At 43.7% G+C, this 15,508-nt stretch overlaps 1 protein-coding gene across 2 annotated transcripts in view; it reads left to right on the top strand.

Annotated features, from left to right (window-relative positions):
- The first annotated feature begins 1,151 nt into the window (after positions 1-1,151).
- Positions 1,152-15,508, top strand: part of LOC308327219 (glucocorticoid receptor-like) — a 100,915-nt gene continuing 86,558 nt past the window's right edge. The window contains exons 1-4 of one of the 2 annotated variants that reach the window (XM_080780464.1): positions 1,152-1,420; positions 1,760-1,839; positions 7,364-7,875; positions 9,251-10,144. In XM_080780464.1, coding sequence (XP_080636590.1) covers positions 7,373-7,875; positions 9,251-10,144 — 1,397 coding nt within the window. In that variant the 5' untranslated portion in view covers positions 1,152-1,420; positions 1,760-1,839; positions 7,364-7,372. Of the gene's footprint in view, positions 1,421-1,759; positions 1,840-2,175; positions 2,461-7,363; positions 7,876-9,250; positions 10,145-15,508 lie in introns of those variants that run through there. The other variant, XM_080780463.1, reaches the window with a different exon arrangement.

Here is a 15,508-nt window from a genome sequence, read left to right as displayed (position 1 = left end):
AAGAAATTAACCTTCCATATTAAACTCATGTTGCTGTTCATTGTAACTTACTCTATGACTCAGTAAGCAGACACTTGCGATTCATTATGGGCACATTTCCTTATAATGGTGACTCAACCAGGCAATCCGGTATAGTTTCCCTTGAGATTCTAACTCACTTTTCTGTGGAAGTTCTTGACATCCGTCTTCCCAGGCAGTAACTGACAACATTGATGCGTCATCATTTGTCACCAGATTATTTACTGCATTGTTTCTCAACTTGTGGTCAATACAATAAATTCAAATACGAATCTTCACTTTCCTACATTACTAAATGCATGGCCAGGGACCACATGCAACACCTTCACGGACCACAAGTGGTCCACGGACCACCTGTTTAAAACCCATGTTCTAAATGTTTATCTGTGCATTTCACCAATGTAATTCTTGTTCAGTGGTCAAACTGAATGCCCAATAATTGGAATTGTTGTAGCCTACTCTAAACAAACATTAAAACTCCATAGTAAATAGTTACTTATACGCACGCGCGTGCACGCGCGCGCGCACACACACACACACACACACACACACACACACACACACACACACACACACACATATCTTGAAGAATAAACCGACAACATTTGCAGGTCGGTTCTCGATCTTCTCTTGAGGCGAGCGACACGACACCGCGGTACGTACGGCGGGGTGAAAATGAAGCGCAGATTGTTTCTTGCTGGCGGAGAGAGAGAGAGAGAGAGAGAGAGAGAGAGAGAGAGAGAGAGAGAGAGAGAGAGAGAGAGAGAGAGAGAGAGAGGGGGCGTTCACCGCCAAGTGTCAAACTGTGTGTGTGTGTGTGTGTGTGTGTGTGTGTGCGCATGTGTGGTGTGTGTGCGCGCGTGTAGCGTGTGCCCTGCCCTACTGCCTCCACTGTGCACTGTCCACCACTTATGTAACCTAGCTATATGTCATAAAATTATATTCTATATATATTTAAACACTGATATATAACACCCTTTATCGTCCACATCGACTTTTGGATTATTATTTGTATTTTTTTGTAATCGCCAACTGAGATCGGCAGACTTTTTCTTTCTTTTCTTTTTTTCCTCCATGCAGTGGTGTGTGACGTGCTTGAAAAGTTGTCAGCATAATGCTCGGGTAGAAACAGCCTCTCTTGTTTTATGTTTGTTGACTCTGTCTGTCGACAGTCGCCCACGTTATTTACTGACATTTTGAACCCGGCTTACTTTCCTTTCTTATTTCTCCAACACCTTATACAACGAGATCGAATCAGCATCTTTTTTATACGCTTTCAGTTGCATATATTGACTGTCTGAGCGTGTACGTGTAGCGATCTCCGTTTCCCCCCAGAGAGATAATATCTCTAAAACTAAAAACGACATGACATGACACAACACCGGCTCATTCCAGACTGCAGGTACGGACAACTATCTATAATGGTGATCTGTCAATGTTTGTTTTACGTCCCACCACGTAGGCTATTATACGTCCATTTTAAAAACTCAATGAATACTGTTGTTAGTCTGGGTGGGCCAGCCAGCAATAAGCGATCGATCATCGTTCTCTACATTTACAGTGTATGGCAGATTGGCAGCCTATAAGCTTCAAGCTTGTCAGAGTCCCTGTCACTGTTTGTGTGAGAGAGAGAGTTTTATTGTGATCAAAGTGCGAGGGAAACGTCACACAAACTTTGATAGAGCGGCTGTTTTATGACTCCGCCTGATATATATATTTCTTCCTTTTTTTTTTACTGCAGTGGTTCTCAAAGTGCGGTCCAGGGACCCTTCAGGGGTCCTCGAGGGGGCTAAAGCCAAGGCTGCAGGGACCCTGAGACAGGTCTGTAAAGTAAATTACCAAACTACGATCAGACCCACGAGTTAATTTGTTAGGCTTCTTCCATTCGAGCCCTTGTATCGTATCGTATTGGCCTATATACAGTGGTTGAAATGGAAAGTTTCGAGAATCACTGTTTTTTTGTTTGTTTGTTTGTTTACTGTGATCATTCGGGGAAGTGCAGTTCCTCGCCGCCGCCGAGAGGTTGCGCTGCTGCTGCGCTCCTCGGCGTGCCGCCGTGCATGGTTTCGTAATGAGAAGGCAGTACACACACACACACACACACACACACACACACACTGACTAGTCTACAGTACAGTTACAGTGTGGCGGGGCAGCGGTTCTGACATATATGTAGAGAGAGAGGAGGGCTCACACATCAACTACTGTCCAACAGACACGCTCCATTTTGAGGCACAGTCAGACATTTGTTTATACGCTCCGTGGAGTTTCTATATATCTATGAAGACCGTGCGGATTATTATTCTACAACAATGTTCACAGCCGACCTGGGATCGGCCAGCTGCATGCGGAGGATTCAGCATTGATCACTAAAATCATAAATAATAATCGGAAATACCAACGTATTTTGCTATGAGTTGCTCGACGATGCGTTTTTTCAAGGTAAAACTCATTTTTATAAACTTGACATTTCCACCCCGGATCGAATGACACGAGTCAAAGTTCAGAATTGGAGTGGATCGAGTTGAAGGTTGTTGTCCCGTGGGCGCGCGTGCGCGTGTGTGTGTGCGCGTGCGTGTAGCCTATAGACGTGCATAAACTGTCAGTTTAATGATTGTGCTTTGTTGTACGCATTTCTGCAAATGAAAAATCGCTGCACAAATCGCACAATAATAATTCTATAATCTCTGCACATGCATGCATTCTATAGCATGTGTCATCATGAACCGTTTTGACACAAATGCACTCTTTACCACAACTATATACAGGCTATAGAAAATATATAGGCCTATAAATATAGGGGCAAAGAGCAAGAAATTACCCCTGAAAAGAAATTCCCTTGAAACCATGAGGGAAGGGGGGGGGGCATAACAAACACATACAGTATCGCTGAAATTATATAATAATCAAGATAATTATCTCACCATCAAATGCTATACACCATGCTATACAGTACTATTCTGTATAGCTACTATTCAGTACTACTATACAGTAGTAAAAATGTTGTTAACTTTTTATATTAAAAACATAATAATAGAAATTGTCTCATCCCTGTTACACTAGACTAGGCTATATGTGTTGTTTCCAGCAATCTATTTAAAATATGTTGGGTAGCCAAAACGTCAATGTAACAATATAATGAGTTCGCACCAATACAAGAATGCCTGCCCCAAAACATGTTCGCCCCAGGTCAAATCTGGCGACCTCGGAACGGTCACCACCAGGTATTCGTAAACGTATCTTCAGTAAAACTATGCCTAAACCTAACCTTATTCCTAAACGTATAACCTCAGTAAAACTATGCCTAAACCTAACCTTTTTCCTAAACGTAACCTCAGTAAATCTGATGACTAACCCTAACCTTATTCCTAAACGTAACCTCAGTAAAACTATGATGACTAACCCTAACCTTATTCCTAAACATAACCTCAGTAAAACTATGCCTAACCCTAATCTTATTCTTAAATGTAACCTCAGTAAAATAAATACAAGCATACAAGAACCGCTGGGGGCGAGCGGCCGGTAAAATAAATAGTATAAATGTGGGCGAGTGTGTTTTGGGGCGAGCCTTCCGATTACCGTTCACACTACTAGTGCTGGTTGTTGTTTTTTAGGTTTTTTTTCAAGGGGACTTGCCTGAAATACAAGCTAAGCCTGGGCATGCCTGCTGCAGCCCGGTGCAAAGTCTATGCACTGCTCTGGCGCTGCTCCAACATTCAGGTTGCTAGCTGCTGCCACTGGGTGATGTGTGTGTTTATCAGGGCTGTTACAGTATAGGTAATGTGCACTCATCATCATGCGTGTGGATGTCTCTGTTCGACATGCTGTTTGATTTGTTGTACAATTGTCAATAGGAACTGTATTACCGGTATGTTAGCCATGCAATAATCTTACGACATTGGTTTTCAAACTTTTTGATTTCCTTGATTAAAATGTATCGTGAAATTCATCAACTGGTCATACACCAGGATGAATTAGCTTTTGTTGAGCTTCAAATCCAGTGCCACTTAACCCTCTATAGATGGATGGATGGAATAACCCTCTATACCTGCAAAGAGTGCATTTTTGGTACGCTATACTACGCTCTTATTTCACTCTATACACAAACCGATTCGGCAAAAACAGCAGATCAGAATAGATTGGCCATTGTTGGCAAACGTGTTCCAGAATAGGTATGCTGGGTGTGTAAGCTGTTACACAACAAAAGTGGCATTTAAAGTTTTAAGCATATTTTGATTATCGTGATAATGGCGTTAATCGCAATAACCTTTGCCACAATAATCGTTCCATGACATTTTCACATGGTCTTGGTTCTTGGATCCATTTGGTTCCAGTTGTGTACACTCAAGTGTTACAGAGACCTGTAAGTGTATGGGTCCATTTGGTTCCAGTTGTGTACACTCAAGTGTTACAGAGACCTGTAAGTGTATGGGTCCATTTGGAACCCCCTCAAGGAACCCTGAGAGGTCCCTGCACCCCACTTTGATAACAACTGTGATGGCTGCTTTTGTACCAGGACTGACACATGCTGTACCCAGGGAGCAATAGTCCTGTATACACTTACTACTTTGACCTTTTATACACAATTTACTTTAATATATTTATACTTTATACTAGTATGTAGGCTATAACAATGCAAGGGGGTATAATATAGTGTCATTTTGTTTTACATTTCAGACTAGTGCTCTTATTGCTGAGCTGGTCGCTTCTCGTAACAATTCATTGCATCGTTGACCCTGTGTTAACCTAGATAACAAACAAATTAAAGCCAAAAGTACAACATTTAACAAGAAAACATAAAATGTCTTGCAACAAATGGACAGAATAGAAACCAGTGAGATATCACAATTATATCAAAAGTGTGATTTATGGAAATGAACAATTCCTATAAACACAGTGACATTCCACAAAAGGGGGACAATCATTCATTCTTGTTGTTTATTTGACAGAGTGGCCGGTGTCCAAGTTAATATATGTCTGCTTATCCGCCATCTTGGCCCGGTCAAGATCGACATCTAAACAAACAGAGAGATGCATCCCAATAAAATGGACTGTAACTCGTTCAATTCCAAACTGATTTGGCGTATAACAGCAGTCTCTAAGAGACAACCATTCCACTGTTCTACCATATTGCTGTATTAACCTCATTATGGCTTCCATAATTAGCCTATCACTTCAGCCTCATTTCTACAGTGGTGAAAGAAGTACTCCTATTTTTGTTTTACTTAAGTAGAAGTTGGTAGCAACCAGTATTTATTTTGCGTGTAGATCAGTTATTTCGAAGTATAAAATAGGACTTATAGTTATGTATGTAATGTATTTGTAATAATGTAGGTAACTACTGTATAAAGTAAATACTAGCAGTCAAATAATTGTAGTTGAGTAAAATGTACTGATTTGCCTCTGAGATGTAGAGAAACATTAAAATACTCAAGTAAAGTAAAGATTGCACAACAAAATGCAGTAGTACCTGACTGTTATTTAACTAGGGGAGTCACATTGAGACCTCATTTACAAGTGAGACCTGGCCTGACCTTAATGTACTTAGTTATTTTCCACCTCTGCAAGTAGCTTTCACAAGTTCATGGTGAGGTGAGGTCAGACTATTGTTGGTGCAACATTTACTTGTATAGCATCATGTATAGTAGGCTCGCTATACTGTATACGTTTCTGTGGCAGGAATGCTAGCTTTGATGATCATTTTCAATTTTGTATGATGGACAGTTTGGTGTTATTGGATGAGGATTGGTGGGGGGGAAAAAGTTGTATTGCTTTTTGGTGGATGGTGTGTCTAGCTCAGGCACTGCAATATAGCAGTGCTAATAATATACTGATTTAATTGCGAGGTGACAAATTGTGAACTTGTGAACGGCTATGTTCACTATGTTTGCATGGCACTGTTGTGCGATGAAGTGTAAACGCTTTAAGTGGTTGATCAATTCATTGATATGTAATACATTTCTTTGATTATTATATTAACTGAAAAAAGTAATCGATTAGAACAATCGCTAAGAAAAGAATAAGAAGTTGCAGCCCTAATGATATCCTTGGACCATGTGGCAATATGCAGACACTTTCCCACCAGGAGCAGACACTGTCCCTGTTTAAGCTCACAGTACTTGATGTGGCGCTAGGTCACATTCATCCTGGCCGAGCAACAGCGAGCATGAAGGTGCACAGCAAATTCCATGGCAGACTTCACTGTATAGCGTTCCAGATCATGTTTTTTAGAAGTGTTGGACAGACCGAACAAAACATTGTTGTCCTTAAGAGCACTGCTGTAAAGTGTTCACAATGGATTGACGGGGTTAAGTCTGGCCTGCCTTACACACATCATGCAGTGACCTGTTAAATGTGTTTTTTCAACAGCCAAGCATGTCAGAGAGGGTGATGAGATTTTAAATTGGGAATATCAGTAACTGTTATTTCCAATCCCTTGTGGTACTGCATGTGTCACAGTAGATTTTCGGAGTCAAGTGAAATTCAATGACGGAGCAGGTGGTAGAACTAATATGAGCACTATTATGTACTTTGCCTTGTGTGTGAAGCCAGAGTCAATCTTGCCAGAGTCAAAATGTGCCCCGTGCCTACAAACATTCCATAAGGCCCTCCCTGAACATCTGACAGCAGCAGCACAGTGCGTTGATGTCTCTAAAAAGGCATTTGCCTCGAGGCACTGGTTCTATGCCTTTGTGTTTTTAAACTTTTTAACTCCTTTTAGCTGTGTATAGGGGAGAGCGGTATCATGTTGATGTTTTCCATTTTTATTTAATTCTACCCTCTTTGTAACCCCTGTCTCCACAACAACAATAACAAAAAAGATCGGTGCAGCCTGTTCACCAGATGACCGTTTATGTCAAAATTGCAGCCACAAGATAATTTTGCACATTCATGGCAATGTCAATGTTATCTTGATTTTTAGATCCTAAAAAAGTAATTCTATTTGTTTAGATAGTTACACCGAATGATGTGCATCTGCCACTTACAAACTGTACTTGCTAATTACGTGTTTGCATCATTCAATGTTTTGATTGCATACATACAAGTCAATTTATTGTTTAATCAGCCATTTTGATTGATGTTTATCCAATGTACCTGGCACTTCATGTCATTGACCCAAATACATCACAGCACACCAGATAATAGATATCCAGATAAGGACAACAGCTCACATCTTCAGGCCTCAACCTCTGTCTCTCTTTGACTATTTCTCTCTCCCTCTCTCCCCATCTGTCTTTCTTTATCTGACTTACCTTTCATCTCTACCATCTCTTCTCTTTGTGTGTGTGTGTGTGTGTGTGTGTGTGTGTGTGTGTGTGTGTGTGTGCGTGCGTGCGTGTGTCAGGATCAAGAGATGGACCAGAGTGGCCTGAAGCACAGCAGCAACCGAGACAGCCTGACATTTGGGGACACGGGAGGAGGAGGAGAGCGAGGAGGAGTAGCAGGAGGAGAGGCGGGCGGTGACACGACGGTCGGCTCGCTCCTCCTCTCCACCATGCACCTGCCTGGCGGCGGCGACGGGCCCATCAGGTCCCAGCAGGGCCAGACTACGCCTAACGGACTGAACGGTACGAAAACGGGCCCGGGAGACTTGGCTGCTCCCACAGAGAGCCCCCGGCATCACGGGAAAGAGGGCAAAATAGCCAGAATGCAGAAGCAGCAGCAGCCGCCGTCACCGCCGCCGCTGCAGCAGCAAGACGTCAGTCTGTTCAGCGTGGACGACAACCTGTCCTTCCTGGACAACCTCGCGGCCGAGCTGGACCAGGCCCCGCCCACCACCACGGCCGTCATCAGCACGTCGCACAGCTCCGTCCTGGGCAACCTGCCGCTGCCCGACCTCTTCCCCCAGCACGTCAAGTAGGCCTGTTGTCACACATCGTCACAGCAGTGCTTTTCAACCCTTTTCATGTCAAGGTCCATTATTTATTCGGCGTTTGAGCCACGGACCACCATTTGTTGACATTTATCCTCTAAGGTTGAAAACCACTGCGTTACATGATCGACTCATCGCAATTAGACCTTCGCTACACCCCACCCCAAAAAGTGATTGTCCAATGCCAATCCAAATAGTTATAGCAACCGTTGCTAAGGATGGCAAGTCACCTCGTAGCTGTCAGTGTTATTTTGCATGGTTGTGTTGCTGAACATATACTGTACATACATACACAGCTTAACGTCGCGACTGACCCACTCAGGTGATGTCAATAATACTAATCACCGCAGTCCTGCCGTGCATTACATGACGGTCGTTAAAGTTGATTGAGTTGCATACTGTTTCACCCTCATTTCCTTGTATTTCTAGTTTATTAAAATAATGTCATGCACATTTTCCCAGTGCATAGCCTACTGCAGGCCTGGTTGACTAGATTTAGAAGACATTTTGAAGCTCTTGCAAGTTGCTACTGAAATGATCGATTATTTATATGGAGAAATCCCTGTCATTTAACATGCATCTTAAGGGGGGAGAAGGAAAGCTTGTCACGTCTCCTCTCGTAGTAACCTTTGCTAACGTGCCCATTGGACAAGGAATTAGCGAAGGACTAATTATTTCGCAATTATTCGTCATAATTGTTTTCCATGTTGAAAAAATGTCATACATAAAAAAGCTGAAATAGCTGATCTACAAGCTTACAACACGTGATGCGTTGTAAGCTTCTAGATCAGCTATTTCCGAATTTTTTTAAGTATAAAAATAATCTATAATATATGTCAGTAATTTCTTTGTATATTTCAGTTATTTGTCATATCTGCCCTGCACATTTTTGAGGCAAGCAGAAACGTATCTTTATTCATATGTGTTCACAATGAGCCAACGCCTAGACAGTACTTGGTTTAGACTAGTCATTGGTTAGACCAGTCATTAGTCCTACAACTACAACCTATCTCAAACCCTCACCCTAAGCGGTGCGCACGCTTTCCCACACACCAAAGGGCCGAACCGCGGGAACATGCAATGCGATGCGAAAATGCGATGGTCCGACATGCGCTGCTCCTGGGTTTGCTGTTATGGATAGGTTAGGGATTGAGGTTTCGGATCAATAGTATGTCGGAACTAAAGCCTGTACCCCACCCTAACCCTAACCTCCCACTGGGCAGCACACCTAAACCTAACCTTAACCCATGTCTGACCAATGACTAGTCTAAACTAAGTATGCACCCCGAATTGTATCGTTAATGAGCAGTTATTTGTGCGACAACTAATCGTCAACTTGTAAATGCTTATTGGTGACAGCCTCAACGTCAAGGAGGAGGTGCAGGAGGTGGTCTTCAGCCTGGAGAAGGACATGGAGGCGTACGGCGGAGGGGGAGGAGGAGGAGAAGGTGGCCGGCATGCGGCGACGCAGAGCCGCCTCATCGAGGACAGCGAGATCTGGCGCGCCCTGGACTTCCCGGTGTCGCTGCAGGACATCAGCGACTTCGAGTTGGATAACGAGGTGGCTCACTTGGATAACGTACTGCACGGGAATGGAGAAGGAGGCGGCGGGGTGGGAGGGGGAGGGGGTGGAGGTGGTGGTGGTGGTGGAGGGAGCACCGTCGGCGGCATGTTAAAGGATACGAGGCCCTTGGTCAGCGGAAACGGAGTGGGGGGCCGCCCCGGGGGGGTCAACGGCACGGACCAGCAGAACCACCACCAGCTACCGTTTCATCTTCAGCAGCAGCAGCAGCAGCTGTTACACCACCAGCAACCCCTGCCTCCCCTCCAGCACCCCGCGTCTCTCCTCACCGGCATCATGATCAAGGAGGAGAAGGACACGGACAGCGCAGACTCGTTCGTCCACATCCGCACACCCGGCGTTGTCAAACAGGAGAAGCAGGAGAACGGTGCCTTCTGCCAGTCGTCCTGTCTCCAGGGCGGGGGTGGCGGCCTGGGGGGCTCGCTCCACGCCGGGGGGCCCGTGTCATCATCGGCCTCTGCGGGGATGGGAGGAGGCGGAGGAGGAGGAGCCGGGGCTTACCCCTACAGAACGGCCGGCCTCCAGGACCAGAAGCCATTCGGCATCTACGCCGCCCTGCCTCCAGTGGCGGGGGACTGCTGGGGCAGGGGTGGGGGCAACGGGTACGGGGAGGCACCTGGGACCTCTTTGTCAGCATCCTCTCTGACGGCGTTCTCCCTCGGCTTTGCCAGGTAAGTTTCTTCGCCGCACCGAGCCAAGCCTTGTTTGTTTGCTTTTCTCTTTTGTGAGGGATAAAGGGGGGGGGGGGGGGGTGGGGGGGGGGGGGGGTGGTGGGAAAGTGGGCTCACGTTTCACGTGCTGTGTGCTTTGGCTGGTGCGGAGCAGGCAGGCTTGTCTAGCAGTGGTAGAGCAATGGAAGTCATTCAAAATATGAATGGAAGAAGGTTTCGTAGTTTGGAGGCAAGACTAGTTTTAAGCTCTGACACGTAGGCGACGTGCACTCTTTTATCGCTCTTTTTTTCCATGAAGACGTGTAGGTCTCACGGCGTAGCTAAGGGCTCATTTTCACTCTTGTCGCGACCACGTGGCTAGACGGAAATAACCCGAGTTCAACCTTTATTCCCTATGACGGCCGCTCGACACAAAGTCGCTGGTGGTGATGGACCACGACATATGGTAGTCAAATCAACACATTATTCCACTTGGCAGGCCTTCCTTGGCCGGTGGAGGGCACTGGCAGCTGCCAGGGATTGGATGGCAGCTGCCCCCGGTCATCTCCCCTTGCCAAACACCGTAGGGCACACACAGCACCACTTCATTTACATTACATTGCATGTGAGGCATTCAGCTGACACTCTCATCCTGATCTCCCGTTGCATGCCCTGCCCTGTGGCATGTCTCCCACGAACACAGTGTTGCTGTAAATTCAGTAATTGCTTCATAGTATTTGGTCTTAAACGTATCCTCCAGCTACATATTTGTCCGTTTGAAATGATACATGATAATTTATCTCAAAATAATTGCTGTCAACGTCCTCACGTTTCTCTGTACCCAGTTCAGAACCAGTGGTCATTTTGGTGTGCTGACTTTCCATTGGAGAGAATTAGGCCAGTCAACGGTCATAGCCACTTTTTTCGTGTTTTTCGTCCAAAACTTATGCTTGGAATGGATTCAGAATGAATAACCCCTAGTTTGACATGTCACATGCTACTTGAAGCATAATTCAAATTTGAAATGTTTGCCTTATATAGCTTTTCAATGGTACCCCAACATTCAACCACTGAATTTACCATGATCCAAAATGTATATAATAATCAATTATTTGGATGACGCTAAGGATCATAAAAAAAAATTGAACGATTACTATTGCAATTTCTTTTGGGTCAAATCCTAAATGGCTGCAGTTTGAGTTTCCGTTAGCTTGGATGATGTCACTGGTAGGCAGGTTCTCTAACTGTCCTCAGCCCCGCTTCTGAGACACAGAGCGAGTAGACCATCTTATGATGAGTGAGGACCAATTATGTTAAAACACTATGTTGAAATCGAGATACTCCGTCAACCTGCAAACTCACATTCCGATGCAAAATATATATTTGTAGCCTAATTGTTATGAAAAGACCTTCACCTGATACAGTGTCATGATGACACGCCCACAGTAGAGTTGAAAGTGGAGTTGGTCCACAGTGAATGAACTCCCTCACATAACCAGTTTGGATCATGTTGTTATGATGCCAAGTATAGCTAATCTGCTGCAAGTGGCAATATTAAGAGTAAAAAAATCTTCTCTTATGGCGATGCCTGACACAAAATCCTTTCCGATGGGAGGTCTTCAAATATGGGGGTCCTTGACCTTGACATGAAAATGTTTGAGGACCACTGTTATATCAGGTACTCAGGTATACCATACCCTCCAAGGGCATGGTTTTTACATACAGGGATCATCAACACAGTTGTCTGTGACTTTGTGTGCTAAATTAGGACTAGGAGACCATGTCATGAAGACCGATGACTTTCTTCCCGGCTGACGTGTGTTAACAATTTGTTGCTTTAATTTTTTTTTGTCCATGAACGACAGAGACAATTTGTTTTATCGTCGCTGTCGTGAGTGTCGGGCAGAAACCCTGCATCTCCGTATTTAGCATTCTTTTCACGAATGAATGGATACATTTTCAAAATTCCCAAAATCGGAACGCCAGGTTGAAATGTTAAACCTGTGAGCTTGCATGTGTGTATTGTGTAACACATAATATATTTAGTATCAATAAGAACTTGTGACTAACTACATTGGGTCCATTTGGAACACAGATTCCTCTTTTTTCTTTTCCCCGGAAAGTTTCTGGTTTGGACACACACGGTTCAACCCGGCTGCCGACAGCGACAATCCATCTAGTTCAACCTTTAGAATGATTAGCGCGGCTGTGTTGGAACGCGTGTCTGCGAGCGATCAGATGGGGCCGCTCGGCTGAAACAAGTGCGGTTGTGTAACAGATAATGAAATGAGCAAATGTTGTTTCTCCGTAGCCCGAGATGAAATGACGGCCTGTCTCCTCCAAGTGCTTCTGGAATGCCCCTCGCAGGGTCAATGAACGCTCCCTCTGATGAATGACCCCACTCACCCTCAGTGGTGTACACTGTACAGTAACCAAGTGCATTTACTCAAGTACTGTATTTAAGTATACAACCTTCAGGCATTTTTTACTTTACTCGAGTATTTCCAGTTTTCAGTACTTTTACTTCTGCTCCACTACATCTCAGAGGCAAATACTGAGTACTTTTACTAAAATTCTTGTTACTAGTTTTGGTACTTTTGGTAGAAAGTGCTTACAAAGCTTATGAAGTCAGCCACAGTACCATGTTTTCCCAATGCAATCTTACGGAAGCAGTACTGCACATGCGGACGGGGGTTGACTGGGCCACAGGCTGACTAAAATATGCAATTTAAGCCTTATTTAAGCAGTTGCTTCACTCCTGTCTAAAGATTTTACCTGCCTGTCCTAAGTTTATCATCTGTAGCTGTAGCTTTACTTTTTCGAAAACGATACTGCGAAAAGGTTCGCCACTGTTTTTGGACGGAGCTAAGAGGTTCCAAACAGAGCTAAAACATTGAACGTGGGCCCTTTTTAACTTTTTTTTAATGTAGCTTATTTCTACTTTCACTTCTCCCACCGCTGTGGGAAAGTCTTTCCCATCAGTATGATTTGACTATGTTCAATGAGACATATACAACAGCTTAAAGGGAGGTATGGGGGCTGTATAGGGAGTTTGCGCAGGAATCTGGACTAATTCAGTTGTTTGTTTGGAAACTTAGAATTGACCCGTTAGAGACCGCGGTCAAGAGTGGGCGTGTAACGTTGGCAGGGATTAGAGCCAACTGCCCTCAGGCCTTTAGACAAACTGTATGATTCCCATATGCAGATCGCACGCATGTATGCACACACACACACACACACACACACACACACACACACACACATATACGTGCATGCGTACGTCGTACAGTGTGTTGGTTACTCACTCCCTTTATAGTCCCTTCTCTTTCTCTTACTCCATGCTTCTCATATCTCATTAGTGTGTGTGTGTGTGTGTGTGTGTGTGTGTGTGTGTGTGTGTGTGTGTGTGTGTGTGTGTGTGTGTGTGTGTGTGTGTGTGTGTGTGTGTGTGTGTGTGTGTGTGCGTGCGTGTGTGTGCACGTACAGTGTGTTGGTGTTATTGTTGGCGTGATGCTCCACATATCTTAGTTGCAGCCTCTCTGAGTCATCTGAAAATGCGTTGCAGACGCCAGCTAACATAGTGGAGACAGAAACCGTCGCCGTGTCAGTCAGTGGCGGGCCAGAGCCGAGTACCATGATATCAGAAGGCTATCTATCTAGTACTCATGGATTAAAGTACCATGATATCAGAAGGCTATCTATCTAGTACTCATGGATTAAAGTACCATGATATCAGAAGGCTATCTATCTAGTACTCATGGATTAAAGTACCATGATATCAGAAGGCTATCTATCTAGTACTCATGGATTAAAGTACCATGATATCAGAAGGCTATCTATCTATCTGCTAGTACTCATGGATTAAAGTACCATGATATCAGAAGGCTATCTATCTAGTACTCATGGATTAAAGTACCATGATATCAGAAGGCTATCTATCTAGTACTCATGGATTAAAATACCATGATATCAGAAGGCTATCTATCTAGTACTCATGGATTAAAGTACCATGATATCAGAAGGCTATCTATCTAGTACTCATGGATTAAAGTACCATGATATCAGAAGGCTATCTATCTAGTACTCATGGATTAAAGTACCATGATATCAGAAGGCTATCTATCTAGTACTCATGGATTAAAGTACCATGATATCAGAAGGCTATCTATCTATCTGCTAGTACTCATGGATTAAAGTACCATGATATCAGAAGGCTATCTATCTATCTGCTAGTACTCATGGATTAAAGTACCATGATATCAGAAGGCTATCTATCTAGTACTCATGGATTAAAGTACCATGATATCAGAAGGCTATCTATCTAGTACTCATGGATTAAAGTACCATGATATCAGAAGGCTATCTATCTATCTGCTAGTACTCATGGATTAAAGTACCATGATATCAGAAGGCTATCTATCTAGTACTCATGGATTAAAGTACCATGATATCAGAAGGCTATCTATCTATCTGCTAGTACTCATGGATTAAAGTACCATGATATCAGAAGGCTATCTATCTAGTACTCATGGATTAAAGTACCATGATATCAGAAGGCTATCTATCTAGTACTCATGGATTAAAGTACCATGATATCAGAAGGCTATCTATCTAGTACTCATGGATTAAAATACCATGATATCAGAAGGCTATCTATCTAGTACTCATGGATTAAAGTACCATGATATCAGAAGGCTATCTATCTAGTACTCATGGATTAAAGTACCATGATATCAGAAGGCTATCTATCTAGTACTCATGGATTAAAATACCATGATATCAGAAGGCTATCTATCTAGTACTCATGGATTAAAATACCATGATATCAGAAGGCTATCTATCTAGTACTCATGGATTAAAGTACCATGATATCAGAAGGCTATCTATCTAGTACTCATGGATTAAAGTACCATGATATCAGAAGGCTATCTATCTATCTGCTAGTACTCATGGATTAAAGTTCTCAGACTGTATATTCAGTCATTTGGATTCCATAGAAGTCAGCATGTCTTCTACGGAAGCGTGTGATCCACTGAGAACAGGCTTACAACATGTGGGGCTGCGACACACACACACACACACACACACACACACACACACACACACACACACACACACACACACACACACACACACACACACACAGTCACACACACGCCAGAATAGAAGGAGCATCTTCATGAAGACCATAATGGTCTCAGATATGTCATGAATGGAATAAAGGGTAAAGCCACAATCTGTAATTTCTTCAACTGGTTTAGAACGATAATGCCTAAACATGATTCTACATTGTTTAGGAAACCGCTCCTTTCGTGCGGTATTTGGTGCCAGGGACGCCCATAAGAGAAGATCTCATTTGTCAACGGTACCGAGCTCTACGACTGT

This window comes from Protomyctophum bolini, assembly GCF_963924005.1.
Source record: "Protomyctophum bolini genome assembly, chromosome: 13".
Taxonomy (NCBI): Eukaryota; Metazoa; Chordata; class Actinopteri; order Myctophiformes; family Myctophidae; genus Protomyctophum; species Protomyctophum bolini.
The sequence above is the reverse complement of the archived record's forward strand: the minus strand, read 5'-3'. Positions and strand labels throughout refer to the sequence as shown.